The sequence below is a fragment of the Amblyraja radiata genome, chromosome 24, assembly GCF_010909765.2.
Source record: "Amblyraja radiata isolate CabotCenter1 chromosome 24, sAmbRad1.1.pri, whole genome shotgun sequence".
Taxonomy (NCBI): Eukaryota; Metazoa; Chordata; class Chondrichthyes; order Rajiformes; family Rajidae; genus Amblyraja; species Amblyraja radiata.
The window spans coordinates 787,091-812,988 of NC_045979.1; the positions used below are offsets into that span (position 1 = coordinate 787,091).

General features: G+C 48.1%; 1 protein-coding gene across 1 annotated transcript in view; it reads right to left on the reverse strand.

Annotated features, from left to right (window-relative positions):
- Positions 1–25,217, reverse strand: part of LOC116986670 (calsequestrin-1-like) — a 59,349-nt gene extending 34,132 nt beyond the window's left edge. Inside the window, exons 1-3 of the mRNA XM_033042243.1 lie at positions 24,692–25,217; positions 16,483–16,567; positions 16,076–16,176 (exon numbers count right to left, since the gene is read on the reverse strand). Of these exons, the coding sequence (XP_032898134.1) occupies positions 16,076–16,176; positions 16,483–16,567; positions 24,692–24,925 (420 nt within the window). The 5' untranslated portion in view covers positions 24,926–25,217. The remainder of the gene's footprint in view (positions 1–16,075; positions 16,177–16,482; positions 16,568–24,691) is intronic.
- Positions 25,218–25,898: the final 681 nt, after the last annotated feature.

The window sequence follows — 25,898 nt, forward strand, 5'->3', positions numbered from 1 at the left end:
CTGCAGATGCTGGAAATTCGAAGGTAGACAAAAGTGCTGGAGAAAATCAGCAGGTGAGGCAGCATCTATGGAGCGAAGGAAATGGGCAATGTTTCTGGCCGAAACCCTTCTTCAGACTGATGCAGGTGGAGGGGCGGGAAGAAGAAAGGAAGAGGAGGAGCAAGAGGGCTGAGGGAGAGCTGAGAAGGAGAGGAGACAGCGAGGGCTACCGGAAATTGGCGAAGTCAATGTTCAAGCCACCGGGATGCAGACTGCCCAAGCGGAATATGAGGTGCTGCTCCTCCAATTTCCGGTGGTGTTCACTCTGGCCGAGGCCTGGAGGAGGCCCAGGGCAGAAAGGTCGGATTCGGAATGGGAGGGGGAGTTGAAGTGCTGAGCCACAGGGAGATCAGGTTGGTTAATGTGGACCGAGCGGAGGTGTTGGGCGAAGCGATCGCCAAGCCTACGCTTGGTCTCACCAATGTAGATCAGCTGACATCTTGACCAGCGGATGCAATAGATGAGGTTGGAGGAGGTGCTGGTGAGCCTCTGTCGCACCTGAAACGACTGCTTAGATCCTTGAATGGAGTCGAGGGGGGAGGTAAAGCGACACGTTCCTGTGGTTGCAAGGGAAATTGCCCGGGGAAGGGGTGGTGCGGGTGGGAAGGGAAGAATTGACCAGGGAGTTACGGAGGGAGCGGGCTTTGCAGAAAGTAGACAGGGGGGGGGGGGAGATGGGAAGATGTGGCGAGTGGTGGGGTCACGTTGGAGGTGGCGAAACTGACAGAGGACTATTTGTTGTATGTGCCGGCTAGTGGCGTGAAAGGTGAGGACTAGGGGGACTCTGCCCTTGTTCGAGTTGGGGGATAGGGTGTGGGTTGCGGGGTATTGAAGAGACCCTGGTGAGAGCCACATCTATGGTAGGGGAGGGGAACCCCCGTTCCCTGAAGAATGAGGACATTTCCGATGCCCTGGTGTGGAACACCTCATCCTGGGAGCAGATTCGGCGTAGACAGAGGAATTGGGAGTTGTGGATGGAGACCTTACAGGAAGCAGGGTGGGAAGAAGTGTAGTCTAGATAGCCATGGGAGTCAGTGGGTTTATAGTGGATGTCGGTCAAAAGTCTATCACCTGCGATGGAGATAGTGAGGTCAAGGAATGATAGGGAAGTGTCGGAAATAGTCCAGGTGTATTTGAATGCAGGATTGAAGTTAGTGGCGAAGTTGATGAAGTTAGTGAGTTGTGTGTGGGTGCAGGAGGTTGCACCAATGCAATTGTCGATGTAGCGGAGGTAGAGGTCAGGGATGGGGCCCTGGTACGTCTCGAACAAGGATTGTTGGACGTACCCTACAAAGACCCTACGACGTACCCCAGCTATGCCTGCCTCTTTGTAGGGTTCCCCTTCCCTACCATAGATGAGGCTCTCACCATAGATGCTGCCTCACCCGCTGAGTTTCTCCAGCGCTTTTGTCTACCAGCGTATGCCTGTCCCATGCCTCCTTTTTCCTGACTCCAAAGACATATAGGTCTGTAGGTTAACGTGCTTCAGTAAAAAATGTAAATTGTCCCTGGTATGTAGGATAGTGCGAGTGTACAGGGATCGCTGGTCGGCGTGGACTTGATGGGCCCAATGTTTTAGTATCTAAACATTAAATAAAACTAAATTTGGATGAGTTGGATGAGGATGTAGATGGTATCATTCGCAACTTTGGAGATGACACAAACGTATGTGATAGTGTAGATAGTGAAGATATGTGTAAAAAATTATGATCTTGATCGGTTGAGCAGGTGTGCTGCAGATTAGCTGACGGAATTTAATGCATAGAATTGTGAGGTGTTGCATTTTGGGATATCTAACATGGGCAGGACCTACTTGGTTAATGATAGTGCTCTGGGGAATGTTGTAGAGCAGAGGGACCTAGGAGTGTAGTACGTGGTTCATAGAAAGCCGCGGCACATGTAGATAGGACAGTCAAAAATGCTTTCGGCACATTTGCCTTCATCAGTCAGAGTAATTAATATAGAAGTTGGAAGGTTATGCTACAGTTATATAAAGTGTTGGCGAGGCCAGAGGGGTCTCGACCCGAAATGTCGCCAATTCCGTCTCTACATAGATGCTGCCTCATCCGCTCAGTTACTCAAGCATTTTGTGTCTACCTTTAGAATATTGCGTTCAGTTTTGGGCATACTATTATAGGAAATATGTTGTCAGACTGAAAAGGGTACAGAGAAGATTTACAAGGATGTTGCCAGAACTCGAGGCCTGAGCTATAGAGAGAGTTTGAGCAGGCTAGAACTGTTTTCCTTGGAGTGCAGGAGGATGAGGAGTGATCTCATAGAGATGCACAAGATCATGCAAGGAATAGAGCGGTTAAATACACAAGGCGTCTCTTGACCGGAATAGGGGAATCAAGAACCAGAGGGCATATATTTTAGGTGAGGGGTGAAAGATGTAAAGGCAACGCGAGACAACGTTTTTACGCAATGTGTGGTGGGCATATGGAACGAGCTGCCAGAGGAGGTTGAGACAGGAACTATCGCAACATTTAAGAAACATTTAGACAGGCCCATGGATAGGATATGTTCAGAGGGATATTGTCCAAACACAGGCAGCTGTTGATGGGACATGTTTGTTTGTGTGGGAAGGTTGAGCTGAAAGTCCTGTTTCCATGCAGTATTAATCCATGACTCTACTCGTTTAGTCCCTGATTACATTCCCCGACGCTGAGCATAAATTCCCTGCTTTATCCTTGTACCTATCTTCTCCCTCTTATTTTTAATATACGTATACAAAGCCTAGTGATTTTATTTAATCCGACTCACCAGTGACATTTCACGCCCCGTATTGCCCTTCTAATCACCCGCTTGATTTCTTTCCCACAGCACAGGACAGGCCCATAGGACCACAGTGCTTGTGCCGAACATCATGCCTAGCTGAACTTCTTGCAAATGATCCATATCCCTCTATACCCTGCAGATCAATGTGCCTGGATAAACATTTCCTAAACGCCACTATCGTATCAGCCTCTACTAACACCCCTGGCAATCCGTCCAGGCCTCCACCACCCTCTGCATAAAAATCCTGCCCCACACATCTCCATTATATTTTCCAACTCTCACCTAATAGCTATGCACTCTAGTGTTGGGCATTTCCATCCTGGGAAGAGTGTTCTGACTGTCTTCCCTATCAACGCCTCTCATAATTATATATACTTCTATTATGTCTCCCCTCAACCTCCGACGTTTCATAGAAAACAATCCAAAAGTATACAACGTTGCGCTGTAGCTGAAATCCTCTGATCCAGACAGCATTCTGGAAATCCTCCTCTACACCCTCCCCAAAGCTTCCACACCTTTCCTGTCATGTGGCGATCATAACTGCACGCAATACTTCAAATACGGCCGAACCAAACTCCTGTATAGTTGCATCGACTTCCTGACGTTTATATTCAATGCCTCTAGCAATGAAAGCAGCATACCATATGCATTCTTTACCACCCCATCTATGTGTGCTGCCACCTTTGCTGAGCTATGAAGTTGGACTCCAAGATCCATCTGCATATCAACGCAGCTAAGGGCCTTGCCATTCATTGTATACTCTCTCTCTTTACATTCAACCTCCTAAATCTGCCATTGTTCGCCCATTTCTGCAGCTGATCTTTATCCATCATGTCGTCTCTATCGTCTGACAGCCTTCATCACTATCTACAACTCTTTCTATTGGTGTTGTCTGCAAACATATTCACCCACCCACCCATCTATATTTATGTCTAGGTCATTTATATAGTGCCCTCCATAATGTTTGGGACAAAGACCCTTCATTTATGTATTTGCCTCTGTACTACACAATTTGAGATTTGTAATAGAAAACAATCACATGTGGTTAAAGTGCAGTTTGTCAGATTTTATTTCATGTGTAATTTTAAACATTTTGGTTTAACCATGTAGAAATTACAGCTGTGTTTATACATAGTCCCCCCATCTCAGGGCACCATAATGTTTGGGACACATGGCTTCACAGGTGTTGGTAATTGCTCAGGTGTGTTTAAATGCCTCCTTAATGCAGGTATGAGAGAGTTCTCAGCACCTAGTCTTTCCTCCAGTCTTTCCATAAACTTTGGAATCCTTTATTGCTGTTTATAAACATGAGGACCAAAGTTATGCCAATGAAAGTTAAAGAAGCCATTATGAGACTGAGTAACAAATTAAAACTGTTAGAGACATCAGCCAAACCTTAGGCTTACCAAAATCAACTGTTTGCAACATCATTAAGAAGAAAGAGAGCACAGGTGAGCTTACTAATCGCAAAGGGACTGGCAGGCCAAGGAAGACCTCCACAGCTGATGACAGAAGAATTCTCTCTGTAATAAAGAAAAATCTCCAAACACCTGTCCGACAGATCAGAAACACTCTTCAGGAGTCGGATGTGGATTTGTCATTGACCACTGTCCGCAAAAGACTTCATGAACAGAAATACAGAGACTACACTGCAAGATGCAAACACTGGTTAGCATCAAAAATAGGATGACCAGGTTACAGTTTGACAAGAAGTACTTAAAAGAGCAACCACTGTTTTGGAAAAGGATCTAGTGGACAGAAGAGATGAAGATTAACTTATGTCAGAGTGATGGCAAGAGCAAACTATGGAGGAGAGAAGGAACTGCCCAAGATCCAAAGCATACCACCTCATCTGTTAAACATAGTGGTGGGGTGTTAAGGACTGGGCATGTATGGCTACTGAAGGTACTTGCTCACCCACTACAGTTTGAACTTCCGTCGCAATAGGTCCACGGAGGATGCAATCTCACTGGCTCTCCACTCCACACTGAACCACTGACAATAAAAACATTTACGTCAGGCTGGTGTTTATAGACTACAGCTCGGCGTTCAACACCATCATCCCTTACTGGTTACGTGGGGAGGTGTGGTGATTTGGAGCTCCTGTCCAGATACAGAAATAAGTGCTTTAAATATCTTTTTGGGATTTCACAGGAGGCACGGCGATGCATTTAAACATCTTTGTGCATCGCTGCGACATTGCAGAGACTTGTTTTTTTTTAATGTTTTCTGCTTGTTTTGGATCTTATCTACTGACTGCATAGCTCCCACTACGGAGACTGGCAACCTGCCAGGAAACTACTTGTGCACCAAAAAAGGGTATAAAAATATTTCTGGACTTTGACACCTTCGTACAGAACAACCCCCCTTACTGCCTCGTCGGTGCTGACCGGACTGGTCTGCCTTTTGTGTGGTGTCAGAGCATTTCTGCACCTGCACCGCCTCGACATCTTTCTGCGGCCTTGGAGCTTGCAATGCCTCCTTTCACTCGGAGGGAGAAGGTTTCCAACATCAAAGACTGCAGGCAAGTCCCATTCGTTACTGCAGAAGTAGAGAGGAACAGCTGGGATTGTCTTTGGAGGTCAGCAGCTCGCCGGGGATCGCAGGAGAGTTAAGATCGTCGGGCAAAGAGGTGGTGACACAGACGTTTTGTGGGTGATCGCCATTATCAACGTCTGAGGCAACATCACTTGCTGCCTCCCTCAAACTGTTCCATATTTGTGTTTGGACACTGGCGTCGTGCCATTTTTGACTGTCAGTATCTGTATTTTGACTGTTAGTTATTGTTTTTGAGTTTGTTTAAATGTAGTGCCTGAGACCATGCCGGGTCAGATTCTGGGGAGCCGGGGCCTTCCAGGAGCTATGCTCAGGTGGCTGCTTCTGCTGCTTCACCTACTCCTCTTGTGGCCTGGTTCCCCATGAAGAACCTTCCTTTTGAGCATGGGGTCAGTTGCTACTTGCCCCCCCCCCCCCCCCCCCCCCAGATGAACCTGGAGGACTGCTTGGCTGCCGTGGCCGTAGCGGCGAAGCCCTCAGGCGACCTGTACGTGGGTAAGATGCTCGGGCAGGCCGTGTTCTTCCTTGAGTCCATTGAGGAAGTGAACGCGGCCGTGAATAAAGGGGTCACAGTGGGGGGAGTTTTCTTGCAGGTCGACCCCATAGGGTCCATCTTGACCAACGTCCCGCCCTGCATTACAAACGAGGCCCTCCTTCCCCACCTTCACACCCTGGGGAAGGTACTCACGGATGCACCCCAATATCCCAGGGGTTCCGCAGGAAGGAGCTGCGGCACATTCTTTCCCTCCGGCGCCAGCTGTCAATGATGCCGGACCAGGAGAAGGTCGTTGACGGGCGCTTCTGTGTCCAGCAGGATGGGCATGACTTCACCGTCTACTGGACATCGGAGCGCCCAAGGTGCCATGCCTGCAAGGAAGTGGTGCATATTCGGAAGAATTGCCCCAAATCCCGGGCGGGGGCCTCCACCTCCAGTGCCACTAATCCCCCTCACCCCCCCCCCCCCCCCCTCGCTCCAATCCCCCCTGTAGTGGATGTCTGGGGTTGTGCAGGCGGGGGTGGGGAGAGTCAAAAGAAGGAGGGCAAGGTGGGGAAGAAGGTGAAGCTCCTAGGTAGCAAAGCCCCCAGTGATAAGAATGACCTGCCTTTCCCGTCGCCTCCCGTTAGGGAGTCTGCAAGCCCCATAATCCAGCCGGGGGCGGTGAGGATCTGGTGGAAGGGTGGGGTGCCACGGAGGAAGGTTGCTCAGGTGACTCCAGAGTCTGTGAGTGCCTCCTCTTTGAAAAAAGTGGAGGAATCTCTCCATGGAGGAACGGAAGGGGAACAAACCAGCATCATCTAGGGGGAAGGGGAGTACTGTGGTGGAGGAAGACTCCCGCCCTATGGTTCGGACCCCGGTCTCATGTTCTGGAGGGGATTCTGGGGAGAGTGGCGATGGGAACCACTCGGGTATTATGGAGCAGGAGGAGATTCCTGTTGGTGAGGGAGTCCTGCATCAGGCACCCGAGGAAGCCCAGGATCAGCCCACCCAGGACAAGGTGCAGAGCAAACCTCTGGAGGCAGAGACTGTAGGCGGTGAAGAAGTAGGGGAAACCAGCCCTTCTCTCCCTCAGGGCCTGGCTCCAGAGGGACTCCCTGAGTCTGGTGTACCAGAGTCCACTCTAGGCCCAACTGGTAGAGGAATAGACTGCCGATGTTCTTGACTCCCCGGGTACATCTGGGGAGGGCCCCTCTTCCACTGGCCCTAGGGTTGGGATTAAGGTGGAGGAGAGACCAGTGGGTGGGGCAGAGGCAACTGCCGCACAGGGTGAGGTGGGAGTTTCGAGCACTAAGGGTGTGTCCGGGGATGGGGATGGTGTCTCCATCTGCAGTGTGTGCGTGGAAGGCGACTCCTCGGGCAATGAATCAATGGATGTTCTCGCTCCCCCCCCCCCCCCCCCCCCCCCCCCCCCCCCCCCCCCCCCCCCGACGCCACTCCGATCATTCCAGTGGAGGAGATCCGCAAGTTCATCCATGCCACTGAAGGAGCCCAACATCAGCCCAGACTGGCTTCCCTCCGGTGACCAAACCTACATGGGCTCACCAGCTCGCTGAACTTCATCCTCAGAAGGAGGGGGAGGGGCAAGGGGGTGAAGGGGGTGAAGGGGAACGACCTGCGTCAACTCAGGTCCTTCTTGGACGACCTGAAGAAGGAGGCCAAGACCAAGACCACCATCATTCCTGTTGAGTGTAGAGGGACCAGTAAAGCGTCCCTTGTAGCCGGGGCGCCGAGGGCAAGGAGGAGTGGCTTTGCTCTCAGTGACCGAAGGACTGGTGACGGGATCTAGGGAGTAGGCAGGGCTGAAGATGTCCTGGTTGGGTTGCTCCTAGGCCTGACCAATCTGGCTATCCACGAGTCATGGCGCCAGGTGGAAGAGGGATTTGCCCGAGCCAGATTTGCCCGAGCCTGTGTCTATATGGATTTCAGTAAGGCCTTTGACAAGGTTCCACATGGAAGGTTGGTTAAGAAGGTTCAATTGTTGGGTATTAATGGTGGAGTAGCAAGATGGATTCAAGAGTGGCTGAGTGGAAGATGCCAGAGAGTAATGGTGGATGGCTGTTTGTCAGGTTGGAGGCCGGTGACCAGTGGGGTGCCTCGGGGATCTATGTTGGGTCCACTGTTGTTTGCCATATACATCAATGATCTGGATGATGGTGCGGTGAATTGGATTAGTAAGTATGCAGATGATACTAAGATAGGTGGTGTTGTGGATAATGAAGTAGATTTTCAAAGTCTACAGAGAGATTTAGGCCATTTGGAAGAGTGGGCTGAAAGATGGCAGATGGAGTTTAATGCCGATAAGTGTGAGGTGCTACATTTCGGCAGGACAAATCAAAATAGGACGTAAATGGTAAATGGTAGAGAATTGAGGAATGCAGTTGAACAGAGGGATCAATGAATAACTGTGCATAGTTCCCTGAAGGTGGAATCTCGTGTGGATAGGGTGGTAAAGAAAGCTTTTGGTGTGCTGGCCTTTATAAATCAGAGCATTGAGTATAGAAGTTGGGATGTAATGTTAAAATTGTACCCCCCTTTTTTTTTTCTTCTTTTTTTTTAGTACTTTTTGTTTCGTTTATCTTACCATATTTGTGTGGATGTGTATGTATGTGAGTGTTGTTTGTCCCCGTTTGGTTCCGACCTGATTCGGGTGGGTTAAATGTGGGTAAGGGCTTTGAGGGTCTCTTACATACTGTTGCATAATTATGCCTTGACTGTCACTGTCTGTTATCATTGTATGTATGCAAATTGCTGTGAAATTCAAATAAAAAGATTTAAATCAAAAAAAAAAAAAAAGCATAGAAGCTGGGATGTAATGTTAGAATTGTACAAGGCATTGGTGAGGCCAATTCTGGAGTATGATGTGCAATTTTGCTCGCCAAATTATAGGAAAGATGTCAACAAAATAGAGAGAGTACAGAGGAGATTTACTAGAATGTTGCCTGGGTTTCAGCAACTAAGTTACAGAGAAAGGTTGAACAAGTTAGGTCTTTATTCTTTGGAGCGCAGAAGGTTAAGGGGGGACTTGATGGAGGTCTTTAAAAATGATGAGAGTGATAGACAGAGTTGAAGTAGATAAGCTTTTCCCATTGAGAATAGGGAAGATTCAAACAAGAGTACATGATTTGAGAATTAAGGGACAGATGTTTCGGGGTAACATGAGGGGGAACTTCTTTAATCAGAGAGTGGTAGCTGTGTGGAATGAGCTTCCAGTGGAAGTGGTGGAGGCAGGTTCGATTTTATCATTTACAAATAAATTGGATAGGTATTTGGACGGGAAAGGAATGGAGGGTTATGGTCTGAGTGCAGGTTGATGGGACTAGGTGAGAATAAGTGTTCGGCACGAACTAGAAGGGCCGAGATGGCCTGTTTCCATGCTGTAATCGTTACATGGGTATATATGGTAGATGCTGCCCCTTTACCAGGGTTGTATAGTAGTTAGAATAGTTGTTTGATGATTTTGTAACATGGAGGTGGGTATCTCACCACGGTTTTGGATTTTTTGGTTTTTGTATCGTGTTGAAATTAAATAAATTATTTTTTGATACAAAAAAAAAGCTGGGTTACGAAACTCACGGAACTGGGTCTCCCTCTGCAATTGGACCCTAGACTTCCTCATCCACAGACCACAGTCTGTTCGAATTGGCATAAACACTTCATCCTCAGTGATAATCAGCACGGGAGCACCTCAAGGCTGCGTACTCAGCCCCCTGCTCTACTCACACTATACTCACGACTGTGTAGCTGGACATAGTACGAACTCCATTTTCAAGTTCACCGACAACAACACCGTTGTGGGACGAATTACAGATGGTGATGAGTCAGAGTATAGAAGTGAGATCGACCGACGGACCATATGGTGCCAGCACAACAACCCGGCTCACAATATCAGCAAAACCAAAGAACTGATTGTGGACTTTGGAAGAGGAAGGTTGAGGTACCACAATCCTGTTTATATCAATAGGACGATGGCGGAGAGTTAAAAACTTCAAATTCCTGGCCTTGCGTATTTCCGACGATCTTTCCTGGACCCAACACACTGATTCAATCATAAAGAAAGCACATCAGTGCCTCTACATCCTGAGAAGATTACAGAAATTCGTTATGTCAAAGAGCATTCTCTTGAACTTCTACAGGTGCACAGTAGAGAGCATACTGACCTGTTGCATCACGGCCTGGTTCGGCAATCTGAACGTCCAGGAGCAGAAAATACTGCAAAAAGTTGTAAACACTGCCCAGGCCATCACCGGCTCTGACCTTCCCACCATCGAAGGGATCTATCGCAGTCGCTGCCTCAAAAATGCGGCCGACATCATCAAAGACCCACACCATCCTGGCCACACACTCATCTCACTACTGCCATCGGGAAGAAGGGACAGGAGCCTGAGAACTGTAACATCCAGGTTCAAGAACAGCTTCTTCCCTACAGCCATCAGGCTATTAAACACTACAACTTCCAAAAGCTATGAACTACAATAGATGATGATTATTATTATTATTATTATTGTTATTATTGCACTGTTATTGTTTGTTCTTTTTCTTTGGAGTTGTTGTTATATTATTTTTTATGATTACATATTCTGTTGTGCTGCAGCAAGTAAAAATTTCATTGATCTATCTGGGACATAACAATAAAACACTCCTGACTCTTGACTTATCTTCATTGATGATACAATTGCTGATGTATCGAGGGAGAGTGGTCGAGGGAGAAAGTATTTATTTTAGTGGACACATCCTCGCTGCTCAAGTTCAAACAAATGCCTCAAAGCTCATTGGCCGGCGGTTCATTCTACAGCAAGACAATGATCCCAAACATACCGCTGAAGCAACAAAGGAGTTTTTCAAAACTAAAACATAGTAAATTCTTGAGTAGCCAAGCCAATCACTCGATCTGAACCCAATCCAGCATGTCTTTTATATGCTGAAGAGAAAACTGAACAGGACTAGTCTCCAAAACAAGCATAAGCTAAAGATGGCTGCAATACAGGCCTGGCAGAACATCACCAGAGAAGGCACCCAGCAACTGATGATGTCCATGAATCGCAGACTTCAAGCAGTCATTGCATGCAAAGGATTTGCAACAAAATACTAATCATGACTATTTTCATGTACATGGCATTGCTGTGTCCTAAACATTATAGTGCCTTGAAATTGGCGGACTATGTATAAACAGTGCTGTAATTTCTACATTGTGAAACCAAAATGTATAAAAATGGCCTTTATTAAAATCTGACAATGTGCAGTTTAACCACATGTGATTTTTTTTTCTATCACAAATCTCAAATTGTGAAGTACAGAGGCAAATAAATAAATGATGGGTCTTTGTCCCAAACATTATGCAGGGCACTATAATCACAAACAGCAGAGGTCCCCACCTTTCTAATTATATTTCTTAAACTTTTCCAACCCTTCTAATTGCCCGCTACCGCTCTTTTCTACTGACTTTAGAAGATATCCCCATGGTTCAAAAGTCTGAATCCCTATCCTAGAGGACGTTGAAGTGCGTATCTCGGTGGTAGACGGTGGTGTAGGCGTGAGAGAGCAAATCTTTTGAGTGGTGGTTGGATCAGGTGTTCAGGGTGTCAGGTGTGAGTGTTTAGGGTGCCCGCGGGAGAAGCCATATATGATGGGGGAGATAACGGACAAAGTGAAGAAAGGAAGATAGTGAATAGGGTGGAGGGAGGGAGTGGTTAGGATGGAGAGAGAGAGTGCTTAGGGTGATGGTTGGGAAGGAATACAAGGTATGGCAAAGAGAAGGTGTGTTTTTGAGTAGTGTACGGGGGATTTTTTAGGATGGTGCATTAAGAGGGTGTTTAGGGTGGTGAGGGAGTGATTGATTCGTGTGGTTAGAGTTAGTGTTTAGGCTTTAGAGAAAGGAAACGTTTGGAGCAGGGTAATGGGTAGGCACAGGGAGCCAGTTTTGTGATCGTGAATAGGATTATTTTGGCTGGTGAAGAGTGTTTAGGTAGGTGGAGGAAAAACCTATTTAGGGTAGAGCAAGGGGGTTCTCTGACACTGCTAGAAGTAGTTAGGGAGGAAGCAAATACCTCTTCAGGATCGAGGGAGGAATTGTTCAAGGAGGTGTATAGTAGAAATAGTAGAAATAGTGTGGTGGAGGAAGGTGGTGTTTAGGCTGGTGGTGAGAATGGAGTGTTTTAGGTGGCCAGGAAAGTGTTGTTGGGTGGATAATGTTGAGGGTGCAGAGGGATGTGTTTGGGGAGGGAGGCAGGACTTCCCATGAAAGGATGGAGCGTTTGCGGAAATGGAGAAATTGAGTGTTGAGGGTGCTGAAGTAAGCGAGTATTTACTAATGGGAAAGGCCGTGGTGGTATTGAGGGGAGAGCACGTATTTAAGATGGAAGGAAGTCTTCAGTATGATGGTGAGAGAAAGCTCAATGTGGCGTACGGAGGAAGTGTTTGTGGTGAGAAAGTGTTGAACTGGTGTGGTGCTTTGGGTGGAGGGAAGCTCTGGAGTGAGTGAACGGCGAAGTGAACGGCGAAGCGCTGGAGTGTTTCAAGTGCCCTCGTTAGAGTCACGAGAGGTGGTGTATTTAGAGTGGAGGGAATAGTGTTTTCCGGGTGTTTAGGTTGGAGGGCAGGGATGTTGACGGTGGAAGGAAGGAGTATTTTGACTGGTGCAGGGATGTAGTGTTCAAATAGAGGTAGGGATTCGTGTAATGTGGAGCGAGAGTTTGCTTAGGCTAGACGGAGGGGTGGTTTACGGAGAGCCGACGTTTGCTTAGAGCGGAGGGAATGAGTGTTATAGGGCCAGTAGAGAATGATGAAGTCAGGGAGTGTTTAGGGTGAGGGTGTTCGGGGTGGCGTATGGAGACAGTGTTTCGGGTGATGCAAGAGGAAATGTTTAGTGCTGAGGGTGGTTGAGGGAGTGTGGAAGATGGTGAGAAGGTGCCCTCAGGATGATGAATGGGGTGTTTGGGAAATGAAGAGAGTTACAGTTAAGAGAGGCAATGTTTAGGGTGGTGGGCGATGTGAGTGTTCAAGGTGCAGGGTGTAGAGTGCCGGTAGATGAGAGCATTTATGATGGAGACAGGAAGGGTTTATGGTGAAGGGAAGGAGCTGGTGCTTAAGATGGAGGGGGGGGGGGGTATTTACGGTGGAGGGAGGGCGTGTTTAAGATGCGGAGCGAGGGAATGCTTTGACGGGCGGAGGGAGGCAGTGTTTGTGATATGGTGTGTTGAAGTTGGCTAAGGGTTTAAGGTGATTCGATATTGGAAATTTTAGAGAGGTGTGATGTTGTGTTTAAAGTGGTGGATAGAGGACGAGATTAGGGTTGAGGATGGATGTGTAGGAAGGAACTGCAGAGGCGCAACTCAGCGGGTCAATCAGCATCTCTTGAGAAAAGGAGTAGGTTATGTTTCGGGTCAATAGACAATAGGTGCAGGAGTAGACCATTCGTCCCTTCGAGCCACCACTGCCATATGGCTGATCATCCATAATCAGTACCCCGTTCCTGCCTTCTCCGCATATCCCCTGACAGCGCTATCTTTAAGAGGTCTATCTAACTCTTTCTTGAAAGTATCCGGTGAATTGCCATCCACTGCCTTCTGATGCAACAAACTCCACAGATTCACAATTCTCGGGGAGTAAAAAGTTTTTCCTCAACTCCATTCTAAATGGCCTACCTCTTATTATTATTCTTAACTGCGGCCCGTAGTTCTGGACTCCCCCAACATCAGGAACATGTTTCCTGCATCTACCCTGTCGAATCCCTTAATAATCTTATATGTTTCAATACGATCCTCTCTCATCCTAAATTCAAGCGAATACAACCCCAGTCGCTCCATCCTTTCAGCGAACCTACGCTGCACTCCATCAATAGCAAGTATGTCCTTCCTGAGATTTGAAGACCAAAATTGCACACAATACTCCAGGTGTGGTCTCACTAGTGCCCTGTTCAAATGCAGAAGGCCCTCATTGCTCCTCTGCTCAACTTCTCTTGTTATGAAGGCCAACATGCTTCACTGCCTGCTGTACATGCAGGCTTAACTGCAGTGACTGATGAACTAGGACACCCAGATCTCGTTGTACTTCCCCTTTTCCTAATATTTCACCACTCAGATAATAATCTGCCTTACTGTTTTTGCCACCGAAGTGGATAACCTCACGTTTATCCACATTAAACTGCACCTGCCATGCATCTGCATACTCGCGCAACCTGTCCAAGTCGCCTTGCTTAGAAACATATAGAAACATTGAAAATAGGTGCAGGAGGAGGCCGTTCGGCCCTTTGAGCCAGCACCACCATTCATGGTGATTATGGATGGTCGTCCCCAATCAATAGCCCGTGCCTGCCTTCGCCCCGTATCCCTTGATTCCACCAGCCCCTAGAGCTCTATCTAACTCTCTCTTAAATCTATCCAGTGATTTGGCCTCAACGGCCCTCTGTGGCAGGGAATTTCACAAACTCACAACTCTCTGGGTGAAAACTTATTTTCTCACCTCAGTCTTAAATGGCTGCCCCTTTATTCTAAGACTGTGGCCCCTGGTTCTGGACTCTCCCAACAATGGGAACATATTTCCTGCATCTAGCTTGTCCAGTCCTTTTATAATGCTATATGTTTCTATAAGATTTCCCCTCATCCTTCTAAACTCCAGTGAATACAAGCCTAGTCTTTTCAATCTTTCCTCATATGACAGTCCCGCCATCCCAGGGATCAATCTCGTGAACCTACGCTGCACTGCCTCAATCACCAGGATGTCCTTTCTCAAATTCGGAGACCAAAACTGTACACAATACTCCAGATGTGGTCTTACCAGAGCCCTGTGCAACTGCACAAGAACCTCTCCACTCCTATACTGAAATCCTCTTGTTATGAAGGCCAACATTCCATTAGCTTTCTTCGTTGCCTGCTGTACCTGCACGCCAACTTTCAGTGACAAGGACACCCAGGTCTCGCTGTACCTCCCCCTTACCTAACCTAATCCCATTGAGATAATAATCTGCCCCCTTGTTTTTGCTACCAAAGTGGATAACCTCACATTTTTCTATATTATACTGCATCTGCCACGCATCTGCCCACTCACTCAACCCGTCCAGGTCACCCTGCAACCTCCAAACATCCTCTTCACAGTTCACACTGCCACCCAGCTTTGTGTCATCCGCAAACTTGCTAGTGTTGCTCCTAATTCCCTCTTCCAAATCATTAATATATATGGTAAACAGTTGCGGCCCCAACACCGAGCCTTGCGGCCCTCCACTCGCCACTGCGACAATGTCCTGGGTGGTGGTAGAGAATAGAGTTTCTCGATTGGTGGAATGTTTAGTGTGGTAGAAAGAAGGGAGTGGTTTAGAGTGGTGGAGCGAGGGAGTGTTTGGTGAGGAGGGGGGGAACTTTACGGTGGAGGGATCGAATATTTGGCAGGGGTGGGGGAAGCAGTTTTTATGATGGAGAGAGGGAGTGTTTGGGAAGTGGTAGGGGAGCCGATGGATTGCTCTCTTGTCCCCACGGTGTCGACCTTCTCGGGAGCCGTTGAAGCCGCACTCACCCGGGGAAATGGAGCGTTTTCCATCACACTTCTCACGTACCCTGTAGATGGGGGAAAGGCCGTGTGTTTTCAGGAAGTGCGTCACTCCCCACGGGACACTCGGCCTCAGAGCTATCCATGGTCCAATAAATTATATTCATTGCAAACCCCAATATATTGATATCGGCAAGGGGTAATGGAAACACCAGTAAAGATCAGGGTAAGATGGCTGGACTCGCCTTGTTGCAACTGGTCGTTGCGGGAATTTGAATTGTAATTTTGCATTCTGCGTTATTTCCTATGCGTTATTCCCTTCCATTACCTAAGGATATCACGCCACTTTGTTTGGTTCAGTATTCCTCCATTTGGACTCCACGACCTAGCACTAGTGCAGGAACTCTGATTTCATCCAGTAACCTGCGCCCGTTTATTTGTCGCCAGTGCATTGAGTTGAGTGCAGGGGGCCAATTGTCTTCTTATATGAGGCCGAGCCGTGGGGAAGCTGAGTGCCTGCGGAAACATGCAGGGGGCTGGGTCCGGATGCTTTGAGTCCGAATGAGGAACGAGTTTGTGTGCTTGGGACAAGTAGGGGCACAATTAGTCCATGGAGAGGCCCAGCTGCCATATTGGTTGAGCTGTGTGAGCCTGATGCTTTCAACCCCACCCCCACCCCCACGAAGCCGACCTCACTAACACACCCATGGCGGAGGAATAACTTACATCAAGGAGGAACTCCACGATAGTGTCAGCTGCCAATTCTCCATCGTATTCGATTACCTCGTCGTCCTTGAACACGTAAATGCTGCCTTCTTCATCCAGACCTGCGGTGGGACGCAATTCGGAGAAAGGCGAAGAGAAGAGGTGCGATTCAGTCAATCAGGCTCCTCGCAGTTCCGCCTAATGTGCTACACTCCCGCCGAGTCGCTCTGTCCACCGTCCCTATTGGATCCTCTGCCCCAGACTCACGGGTGTCGAGGAGGCCGTCACCCACAACCAACTCCTCCTTCCCCCACCCGCTGCTTGTTCCTCTACGTTTTCTCCCCCATTTCTCCACTCTCGGTCCCTCCAATGTTTAGATGCCAACCTCTCCTCCTCCTCTTTCCTCTCCAGTAGGTGCCAGGACTTACCTAGTTTCTTGGCGACTGCCTCGTCTTCATCGGCATCCACCAGGCCGAAACCAATGTTCTCATCCTCCAGCACTTGTGCCGCCAACTGGCAGAAAGAGATGGGAGAGGTAGGAAAGGTTTACTCAGACTGCAAATCTCCACAGCTAGAAATTACCCAATGACCCAAGAAAGATGCATTGATACGAAAAGTAACCATACATGTAGCAGTCAATAACTCAACAAACACGAATCAAATAGTTCCATAAATGCCCCAACATCCATCCCTATCTGTGTAAACGTCACCAGCCCGTATATTTCACCCTGTTTCCTCCCCTCACAGTCCCAACATCTCTTTGCCCCCACTGCCTTTACATTCCTCACTGTCTTTGAATACCCCTCCAGTTCCAACACCTGTGGCCAGAAGAATGCGACATGTGTGGCCAGAAGAATGAAGCACGTAGCTTGCTTATTTCTTTAAAGGGGGATTGAGAATTGGGAAGTTATGTAGCATCTACACAGGGCATGTGTTATTCCGGGCTTGGAGGAGAGTTCCGGTCACTGCACCATAAAATAAACGTGGTAGCAACAGGGAGAGTGCTGAAACGATCCTATAGGACGTTGCCTGGATGAAAGGTTGCAGTGATGAAGGGGCATTGGATGGCCTGGGACTATTTTCACCACGGTGTAAGGCATGAGGGTTGAGTTTATATAGGTCTGTAGTATTATGAACGGCATGGATACGTTATATACTTTCAGACTTTGCCCCGGTGATGGAGGCGTCTAGCACTGGAGGGCACACGTTCAATGTGAGATAAGATAAATTTAAAGGAGATCTCAATGGTAGAGTTTTCACAAAGAAAGTTGTCGATATATGGATCCGTGTAGTCTCGCTTAAGCAAGACTGCTCTTAGCGAGCGGCAGTGAGTGAGCGGCCTTGTGAGGGAAGTGCCCTGTGAGAAAAGTGTGAGTCTTTGGCTCGAGAGTCTTCGGAGACGAAAGAAGGAGATGTCAGGCAAGCTGATTCAGTGCGATGCTTGCAGTATGTGGGAGGTCAAGGACACCGCTAGTGCCTCTGGCTGCTACAAATGCGAGAAGTGCATCCAGGTGGAGCTCCTGAAGGGCCGTGTTGGGGAACTGGAGAAGCAAGTGGATGACCTCCGGTTCGTCCGAGAAACGGAGTCGTTCCTCGACAAGTCCTACAGTACGATTGTTACACCTAAGGTACTGGAAGAGAGAAGGTGGGAGACAGTGAGAACGGGAGGGAAGCATGGAATGCCAACGTCCCCGGGTGTTGTACCTCTTGTGAACAGGTTCACCCACTTAGAAGCTGTCGGGACAGAAGAGGTGTTTACACTGGGCGACGGACTGGCTTGTGATGCGAATAGGGCTGTTGAGCCAAAACCAAAAAGGCCTAAGGCAGGCAACGCCATTGTAGTGGGAGACTCCATTGTGAGAGGTACCGACAGGGGTTTCTGCGGCAACAGACGGGATGCAAGGATGGTGTGCTGCCTTCCTGGTGCCAGGATCCAGGATGTCACGGACAGAGTGCAGAAAATCCTCAAGGGCGATGATGAACATCCGGAAGTGGTAGTGCATGTCGGCACAAACGATGTCGGAAAGAAGGGGATGAATATTCTGCAGCGTGACTTTAGAGAGCTCGGAAAAATGCTGAAAAGCAGGACCTCCGGGGTTGTTATCTCCGGTTTGCTTCCAGTTCCCCGTGCTGGCGAGAGCAGGAACAGGGAGATACGGGACCTGAACGTGTGGCTGAGGAACTGGTGCACGGGACAGGGATTTAGATTCTTAGATCACTGGGATCTGTTTTGGGGTAAGGGGGAACTGTACAAAAGGGACGGATTGCATCTTAACAGGTGGGGGACCAGCATTCTGGCAGGCAGGTTTGCCACTGCTACACGGGTGGTTTTAAACTGAATAAGGGGGGTGGGGCGTCGAATGGGATAGTTGAGGATGGAGTTAAAGGGAAAGGGTTTCTTAAATGTGTGAGCGTAGAGACAGAGGGGTGTAAAATGAGGGTAGAAGCAATAGGTAGCAAGGTGAAAAGTAAAAGTGGCAGGCAGACAAAACCAGGGCAAAAATCAGAAAGGGCCACTTTTCAACATAATTGTATAAGGTTTAAGAGTGTTGTAAAAACAAGCCTGAAGGCTTTGTGTCTCAATGCAAGGAGCATTCGTAATACGGTGGATGAGTTGAATGTGCAGATAGCTATTAATGACTATGATATAGTTGGGATCACGGAGACATGGCCCCAGGGTGACCAAGGCTGGGAGCTGAACATCCAGGGATATTCAATATTCAGGAAGGATAGAGAGAAAGGAAAAGGAGGTGGGGTAGCGTTGCTGGTTAGAGAGGAGATTAACGCAATGGAAAGGAAGAACATTAGTTTGGAGGATGTGGAATCGGTATGGGTAGAGCTGCGAAACACTAAGGGGCAGAAAACGCTGGTGGGTGTTGTGCACAGGCCACCTAACAGTAGTAGTGAAGTTGGAGATGGTATCAAACAGGAAATTAGAAATGCGTGCGACAAAGGCAAAACAGTTTTAATGGGTGACTTCAATCTACATATAGATTGGGTGAATCAAATTGGCTGGGGTGCTGAGGAAGAGGATTTCTTGGAATGTATGCGGGATAGTTATCTAAATCAACATGTAGAGGAACCAACGAGAGAGCAGGCTATTTTAGACTGGGTATTGAGTAATGAGGAAGGGTTGATTAGCAGTCTTGTTGTACGTGCCCCCTTGGGCAAGAGTGACCATAATATGGTTGAGTTCTTCATTAGGACGGAGAGTGACATTGTTAATTCAGAAACAATGGTTCTGAACTTAAAGAAAGGTAAATTTGAGGGTATGAGACGTGAATTGGCCAAGATTGACTGGCAATTAATTCTAAAAGGGTTGACGGTGGATATGCAATGGAAGACATTTAAAGGCTGCATGGATGAACTACAAAAATTGTTCATCCCAGTTTGGCAAAAGAATAAATCAGGGAAGGTAGTGCATCCGTGGATAACAAGGGAAATCAGGGATAGTATCAAAGCGAAGGATGATGCGTACAAATTAGCCAGAAAAAGCAGCATACCGGAGGACTGGGAGAAATTCAAAGACCAGCAGAGGAGGACAAAGGGCTTAATTAGGAAAGGAAAAATAGATTATGAAAGAAAACTGGCAGGGAACATAAAAACTGACTGCAAAAGTTTTTATAGATATGTGAAAAGAAAGAGATTAGTTATAACAAATGTAGGTCCCTTGCAGTCAGAAACAGGTGAGTTGATCATGGGGAACAAGGATATGGCGGACCAATTGAATAACTACTTTGGTTCCGTCTTCACTAAGGAAGACATAAATAATCTGCCGGAAATAGCAGGGGACCGCGGGTCAAAGGAGTTGGAGGAATTGAGTGAAATCCAGGTTAGCCGGGAAGTGGTGTTGGGTAAATTGAATGGATTAAAGGCCGATAAATCCCCAGGGCCAGATAGGCTGCATCCCAGAGTACTTAAGGAAGTAGCTCCAGAAATAGTGGATGCATTAGTAATAATCTTTCAAAACTCTTTAGATTCTGGAGTAGTTCCTGAGGATTGGCGGGTAGCAAACGTAACCCCACTTTCTAAGAAGGGAGGGAGAGAGAAAACGGGGAATTACAGACCAGTTAGTCTAACATCGGTAGTGGGGAAACTGCTAGTGTCAGTTATTAAAGATGGGATAGCAGCACATTTGGAAAGTGTTGAAATCATTGGACAAAGTCAGCATGGGTTTACAAAAGGTAAATCATGTCTGACGAATCTTATAGAATTTTTCGAGGATGTAACTAGTAGCGTGGATAGGGGAGAACCAGTGGATGTGGTGTATCTGGACTTCCAGAAGGCTTTCGACAAGGTCCCACATAAGAGATTAGTATACAAACTTAAAGCACACGGCATTGGGGGTTCAGTATTGATGTGGATAGAGAACTGGCTGGCAAACAGGAAGCAAAGAGTAAACGGGTCCTTTTCACAATGGCAGGCAGAGACTAGTGGGGTACCGCAAGGCTCAGTGCTGGGACCCCAGCTATTTACAATATATATTAATGATCTGGATGAGGGAATTGAAGGCAATATCTCCAAGTTTGCGGATGACACTAAGCTGGGGGGCAGTGTTAGCTGTGAGGAGGATGCTAGGAGACTGTAATGTGACTTGGATAGGCTGGGTGAGTGGGCAAATGTTTGGCAGATGCAGTATAATGTGGATAAATGTGAGGTTATCCATTTTGGTGGCAAAAACAGGAAAGCAGACTATTATCTAAATGGTGGTCGACTAGGAAAAGGGGAGATGCAGCGAGACCTGGGTGTCATGGTACACCAGTCATTGAACGTGGGCATGCAGGTGCAGCAGGCAGTGAAGAAAGCGAATGGTATGTTAGCTTTCATAGCAAAAGGATTTGAGTATAGGAGCAGGGAGGTTCTACTGCAGTTGTACATGGTCTTGGTGAGGCCACACTTGGAGTATTGCGTACAGTTTTGGTCTCCAAATCTGAGGAAGGACATTATTGCCATAGAGGGAGTGCAGAGAAGGTTCACCAGACTGATTCCTGGGATGTCAGGACTGTCTTATGAAGAAAGACTGGATAGACTTGGTTTATACTCTCTAGAATTTAGGAGATTGAGAGGGGATCTTATAGAAACTTATAAAATTCTTAAGGGGTTGGACAGGCTAGATGCAGGAAGATTGCTCCCGATGTTGGGGAAGTCCAGGACAAGGGGTCACAGCTTAAGGATCAGGGGGAAATCCTTTAAAACCGAGATGAGAAGAACTTTTTTTCACACAGAGAGTGGTGAATCTCTGGAACTCTCTGCCACAGAGGGTAGTCGAGGCCAGTTCATTGGCTATATTTAAGAGGGAGTTAGATGTGGCCCTTGTGGCTAAGGGGATCAGAGGGTATGGAGAGAAGGCAGGTACAGGATACTGAGTTGGATGATCAGCCATGATCATATTGAATGGCGGTGCAGGCTCGAAGGGCCGAATGGCCAACTCCTGCACCTAATTTCTATGTTTCTATGAATGTACAAGTTGGGCCGAGGAGCCAGTTTCCGATCTAACTCTATGACAGCGATTATTTCTATAACGCCCTACACCCCTCCATGTCATGTAATCCAGTTGAACCTTACACCCCTCACTATCTCTTTAACCACCTCAGCCCCTACACAGAAATCTCAGTAATTTCTTTCAACACCGTCGTCCCTCCCGGTCTGGGATCATTATACAGCATGGAAAAGGCCCTTTTTCCCAACGGCGTTCCCGAGCAAGGTATCCACGTGTACATATACCTACCTACACCAATTGATCCCACAGCTCGTTCAAGAAATCCACTATTCGTTCTGGAATGCTTATCCCTGGGGTCATTTTTAACGATCCCTCCTCTCACCTTAAACCTATGCCTTCTAGACAATAGGCAATCGGTGCAGGAGTAGGCCATGCAACCCTTCGAGCCAGCACCGCCATTCAAAGTAATCAAGGCTGATCATCCCCCCCCCAATCAGTTCCCCGTTCCTGCTTTCTCCCCATATCCCCTGCTCCGCTATCTTTAAGAGCCCTATCTAGCTCTCTCTTGAAAGTATCCAGAAAACCGGCCTCCTCCGCCATCTGAGGCAGAGAATTCCACAGACTCACAACTCTTTGTGTGAAAAAATGTTTCCACATCTCCGTTCTAAATGGCTTACCCCTTATTCTTAAACTGTGGCCCCTGGTGTATCGGGAATATCGCGAATGTATCGCGAATATCGGGAACATGTTTCCTGCCTCTAGCGTGTCCAAAGCCTTAATTTTAGATTCAGCTGCTCCAGGGAAAGTACTGTGACAATCCATCTTAGCCATGCCCCTCGACTTTATAAAAACGCTATAAGATCACCCCTCAACCTCCTTTACTCTAAGGATATATCCCAGCCTATCCAATCTCTCATGATCTCCCCATTCCTGGCAATAACCTCACAAATCGTTTATGTGACCTTAGCAGTTTAATGACATCCCAGCTCACTAATCGCTTCCAGCACCTACATCCATCTGTATCTCTGTAAACACCTCTGGTCCCCACATACCTCCCTACCTCTTTCACCACATTCAGCCCTGCATCTCTCTCCTTATCCATGTATCACCCTGCAACTCCTCGACCCCTCGCATTCCCTGCAGCACCCCAAAGCATGTACAGCTCATCATATCTTTAACTAACTCCGGAAATGTACCCCTCCCTACCTCTGCCCATCCTCCAGTCATATACCCCTGTCTGTCTGTCTGTCTGTCTGTCTGTCTGTAACTTCCTCCAACTCACACCTCCCTATATCTCTGTAACCCCATTCAATCTCTTCACACATCCCTCTCTCTGTAACACCGTCCAACGTCTACACCCCTCCCTATCTGTGGAATATTCACCAGTCCGTATACCTTCCTTATTTCCCTGTAAGCTTTTCACGCCCCTTATCTATCACGCTCCTTATCTTTATCGACCCTTCCATATTCCATGCTCACCACTCCATATCCGTGCATTTCACTAGGTCATGTATGTTGTTGTCAGTGTGGTCTAACAAAGGGGTGTGTACAGTCACAGTAGTGAGCATACTACGTCCCGGCGATTGTGACTGTGATGTCGGCGCATTCTGGTGCAGTGTCCGTTCAACCCCGGCGCTCACAAATCTGTTCTGATCGAGTCTGGGAGATCAATGTTCCCAACATCATTTACCAGGCACTATTCTGCTCTGGAACGGGAAATATTTGAGCGGGCAGCGCCTTCAGATGGAATGTTGGCAGGAATCGTAGAAACCTGTGGACATTTCAGGATGTGTGATAGCCGAAGGAGATGGGAGCAGATCGTGAAGATGGTCAGTACAGTTGGAGGGCCAGAGTGGCCTCCCTCCTCACTACTCTCGCTGAAGTGGGGTGTTCTGTGACAGAGATGGACATATGGCTCAGGGTTATGTTACTTCTGCACTGCAGGTTCAGTACTACAGCTAAAGGTGTCAGGTTCAAGCAGTTATAGGTCTCCGGGGCACGTGTAAAGTGTAAGTTAGAGAGGGTTGGAAACTGGTGGCCCAGTAAAACCCTTTACAATCTGGCAGGGTGCAGTGCCGGTACCCTTCCGAGGATAGTGCACAGAACGATTAGACTCACAGACCGTCCACAGACAAACACTCAGCAAACATACGTCAACATACTATCAGAAGTCATGCACACGCGTACTCACACATACACACGAAGGAGAGAGATGGAGAGGCAAATATATATATATATATATCTCACACACATGCACGCACACATTCACGCACAGGGACTTACAACACACATACATGCATACACATAGACATACACGCTATATGCGCGCGGACACACGCACACAGGGATACGGACCCATATGTACAGACTGCACGTAACGTGCACGCGTGTACACACACGCACACAACTGAAGAAGACGTAATCAATTGATCTCTCTCTCTCTCTCTCTCTCTCTCTCTCTCTCTCTCTCTCTCTCTCTCTCTCTCTCTCTCTCTCTCTCTCTCTCTCTCTCTCTCTCTCTCTCTCTCTCTCTCTCTCTCGGTCTCTCTCTCTCTGTATCTCACTCTCTCTCACACACACACACTCACACACACTCACACTCACACTCACACACACACACACACACACACACACACAAACTCACAAACACTCACACTCACACGCAAACTCACATACACATACAGGCACACATGAGTGGACATGCACTCGCCCATATACTGGCAGGGCCATACTCACACGCAGTCACACATAATCACGCACAGGCACATCATACATACAGATATACACATATGCTCACACAAAGACACACGCAGAGACTCACACCCACGTATAGATAGGCGCACGCACTGACATACATTCACCCACACACTGCACACACATACACACATCCACGAGCGCACACAGCTACAGACTCACTCTCCTAAAGAGGCATGACCACACACAAGATTACTCTTTGGGCTAGATTTCTTATTCCTAATTCTACACCCCCCCCCCCCCCCCCTCCCCACAACCAGGTTCATTACTCAGTGCTGCAGGCGGTGACTTATCTTGCTCCTTGCCCTAGTGAAGACTGGTTGCAAAGCTTTCTTTTCGGAATGCAATATTCCTGCCCACCCACCCACCCAGCGCGGTGCCACGGCGGTGGGCTCCTCGGCGAGGGTCGGCTGGCGCCGCTGTCGTCTCCGTGTTCCTCATACCTCCAGCGTCAGCTCGTCCCACTCGAACTGCTTCTGTGAGATCTTGTCGTCGTCGACGGGCTCATGGTAGTACAGGCAGAGGATGTCGAACTTCTTCAGCACTTGCTTGTAGTTCTTGGCGGAGAGGTGAATCACTCTGTCCTCGCCGTCGTACTCTGGGATGTCCATCCCCTCCTCCGCTCGGCACAGGGCGAGGGTGACGGCCGACAGGAACAACAGCCATGGGGACCGCATGGTGCAGCTGACTTACGGGGGCTGGGGAGGGACGGGGCAACAGGCAGAGAGAGGGCGAGAGAGAGGGACACCGGCTGTGAGGCGTAGGGGGACAGAGAAAGAGAGAGAGAGAGAGGGGTGGCCTCGGACGAGGAAAGCAGAAAGGGGGGCTGAGATTTTCAGCCGCACTCTGGACTATCCTGGGACGCAAAGAGGAGAGCAAGACGCTCGTCAAGCCAGCTGCAACCTGAAAGTCTCGATAATTTGCTGGGTAGAGAGATTCCCGGCTGTGGCAGCCACTGGTGGACTGGTGCGACGAAGCTACACACCCATATTAAGGAAAGTGACCCGGGGAAGAAAGTAACACTTCTAAAAATAAAGGAAGCTGAGTCCAGAAAAGAAAGAGCGAGGGATAGCGCTACCCCAAAACAGCCAGCCAGAGAGGCCTGCTCACGCTGCAGCACGGGAGGAATTAATACATTGCTTGCGCGGGGGAATTAGAGAGAGAGGTCGGCAGAGAGGTCAGCATGCAGAGAGAGTGACGCAACGAGGACCGAGGGCGAGCACAGGGAGTGGGCCGAGCACGATATAGTCGGAGAGCTGACTGAGGACAAGATGGACAAGGAGAGAGTGGACGAAAGACAACACGTCAATGGGTGAATCGGAGGGGAGGACATGAATGAAAAGATATTAAGGCAGAGGGTTGGGTGATGAGAGAAATGATTGATGGACAAATACAGAGAGAGAAGGATTGGGGACAGAGAGAGAGACGAGAAAAGAATGCTGAATGGATGAACTGATGTCTCATTCAAAAAGATGATAAATTGAAAGGTTAACGAAGAAATGGGACAAAGGTAGGGAACTAAAGATTTAGAGAAAAATAAATATTGGATGTATGGAGCGATAGAGAGAATGTGTGAAAGAAAGATGGTGAACGATGTCAATGTGGGTGGTCTGAAATATTGCCGGAGAGGAGAAAGTGGTCAGACAGACT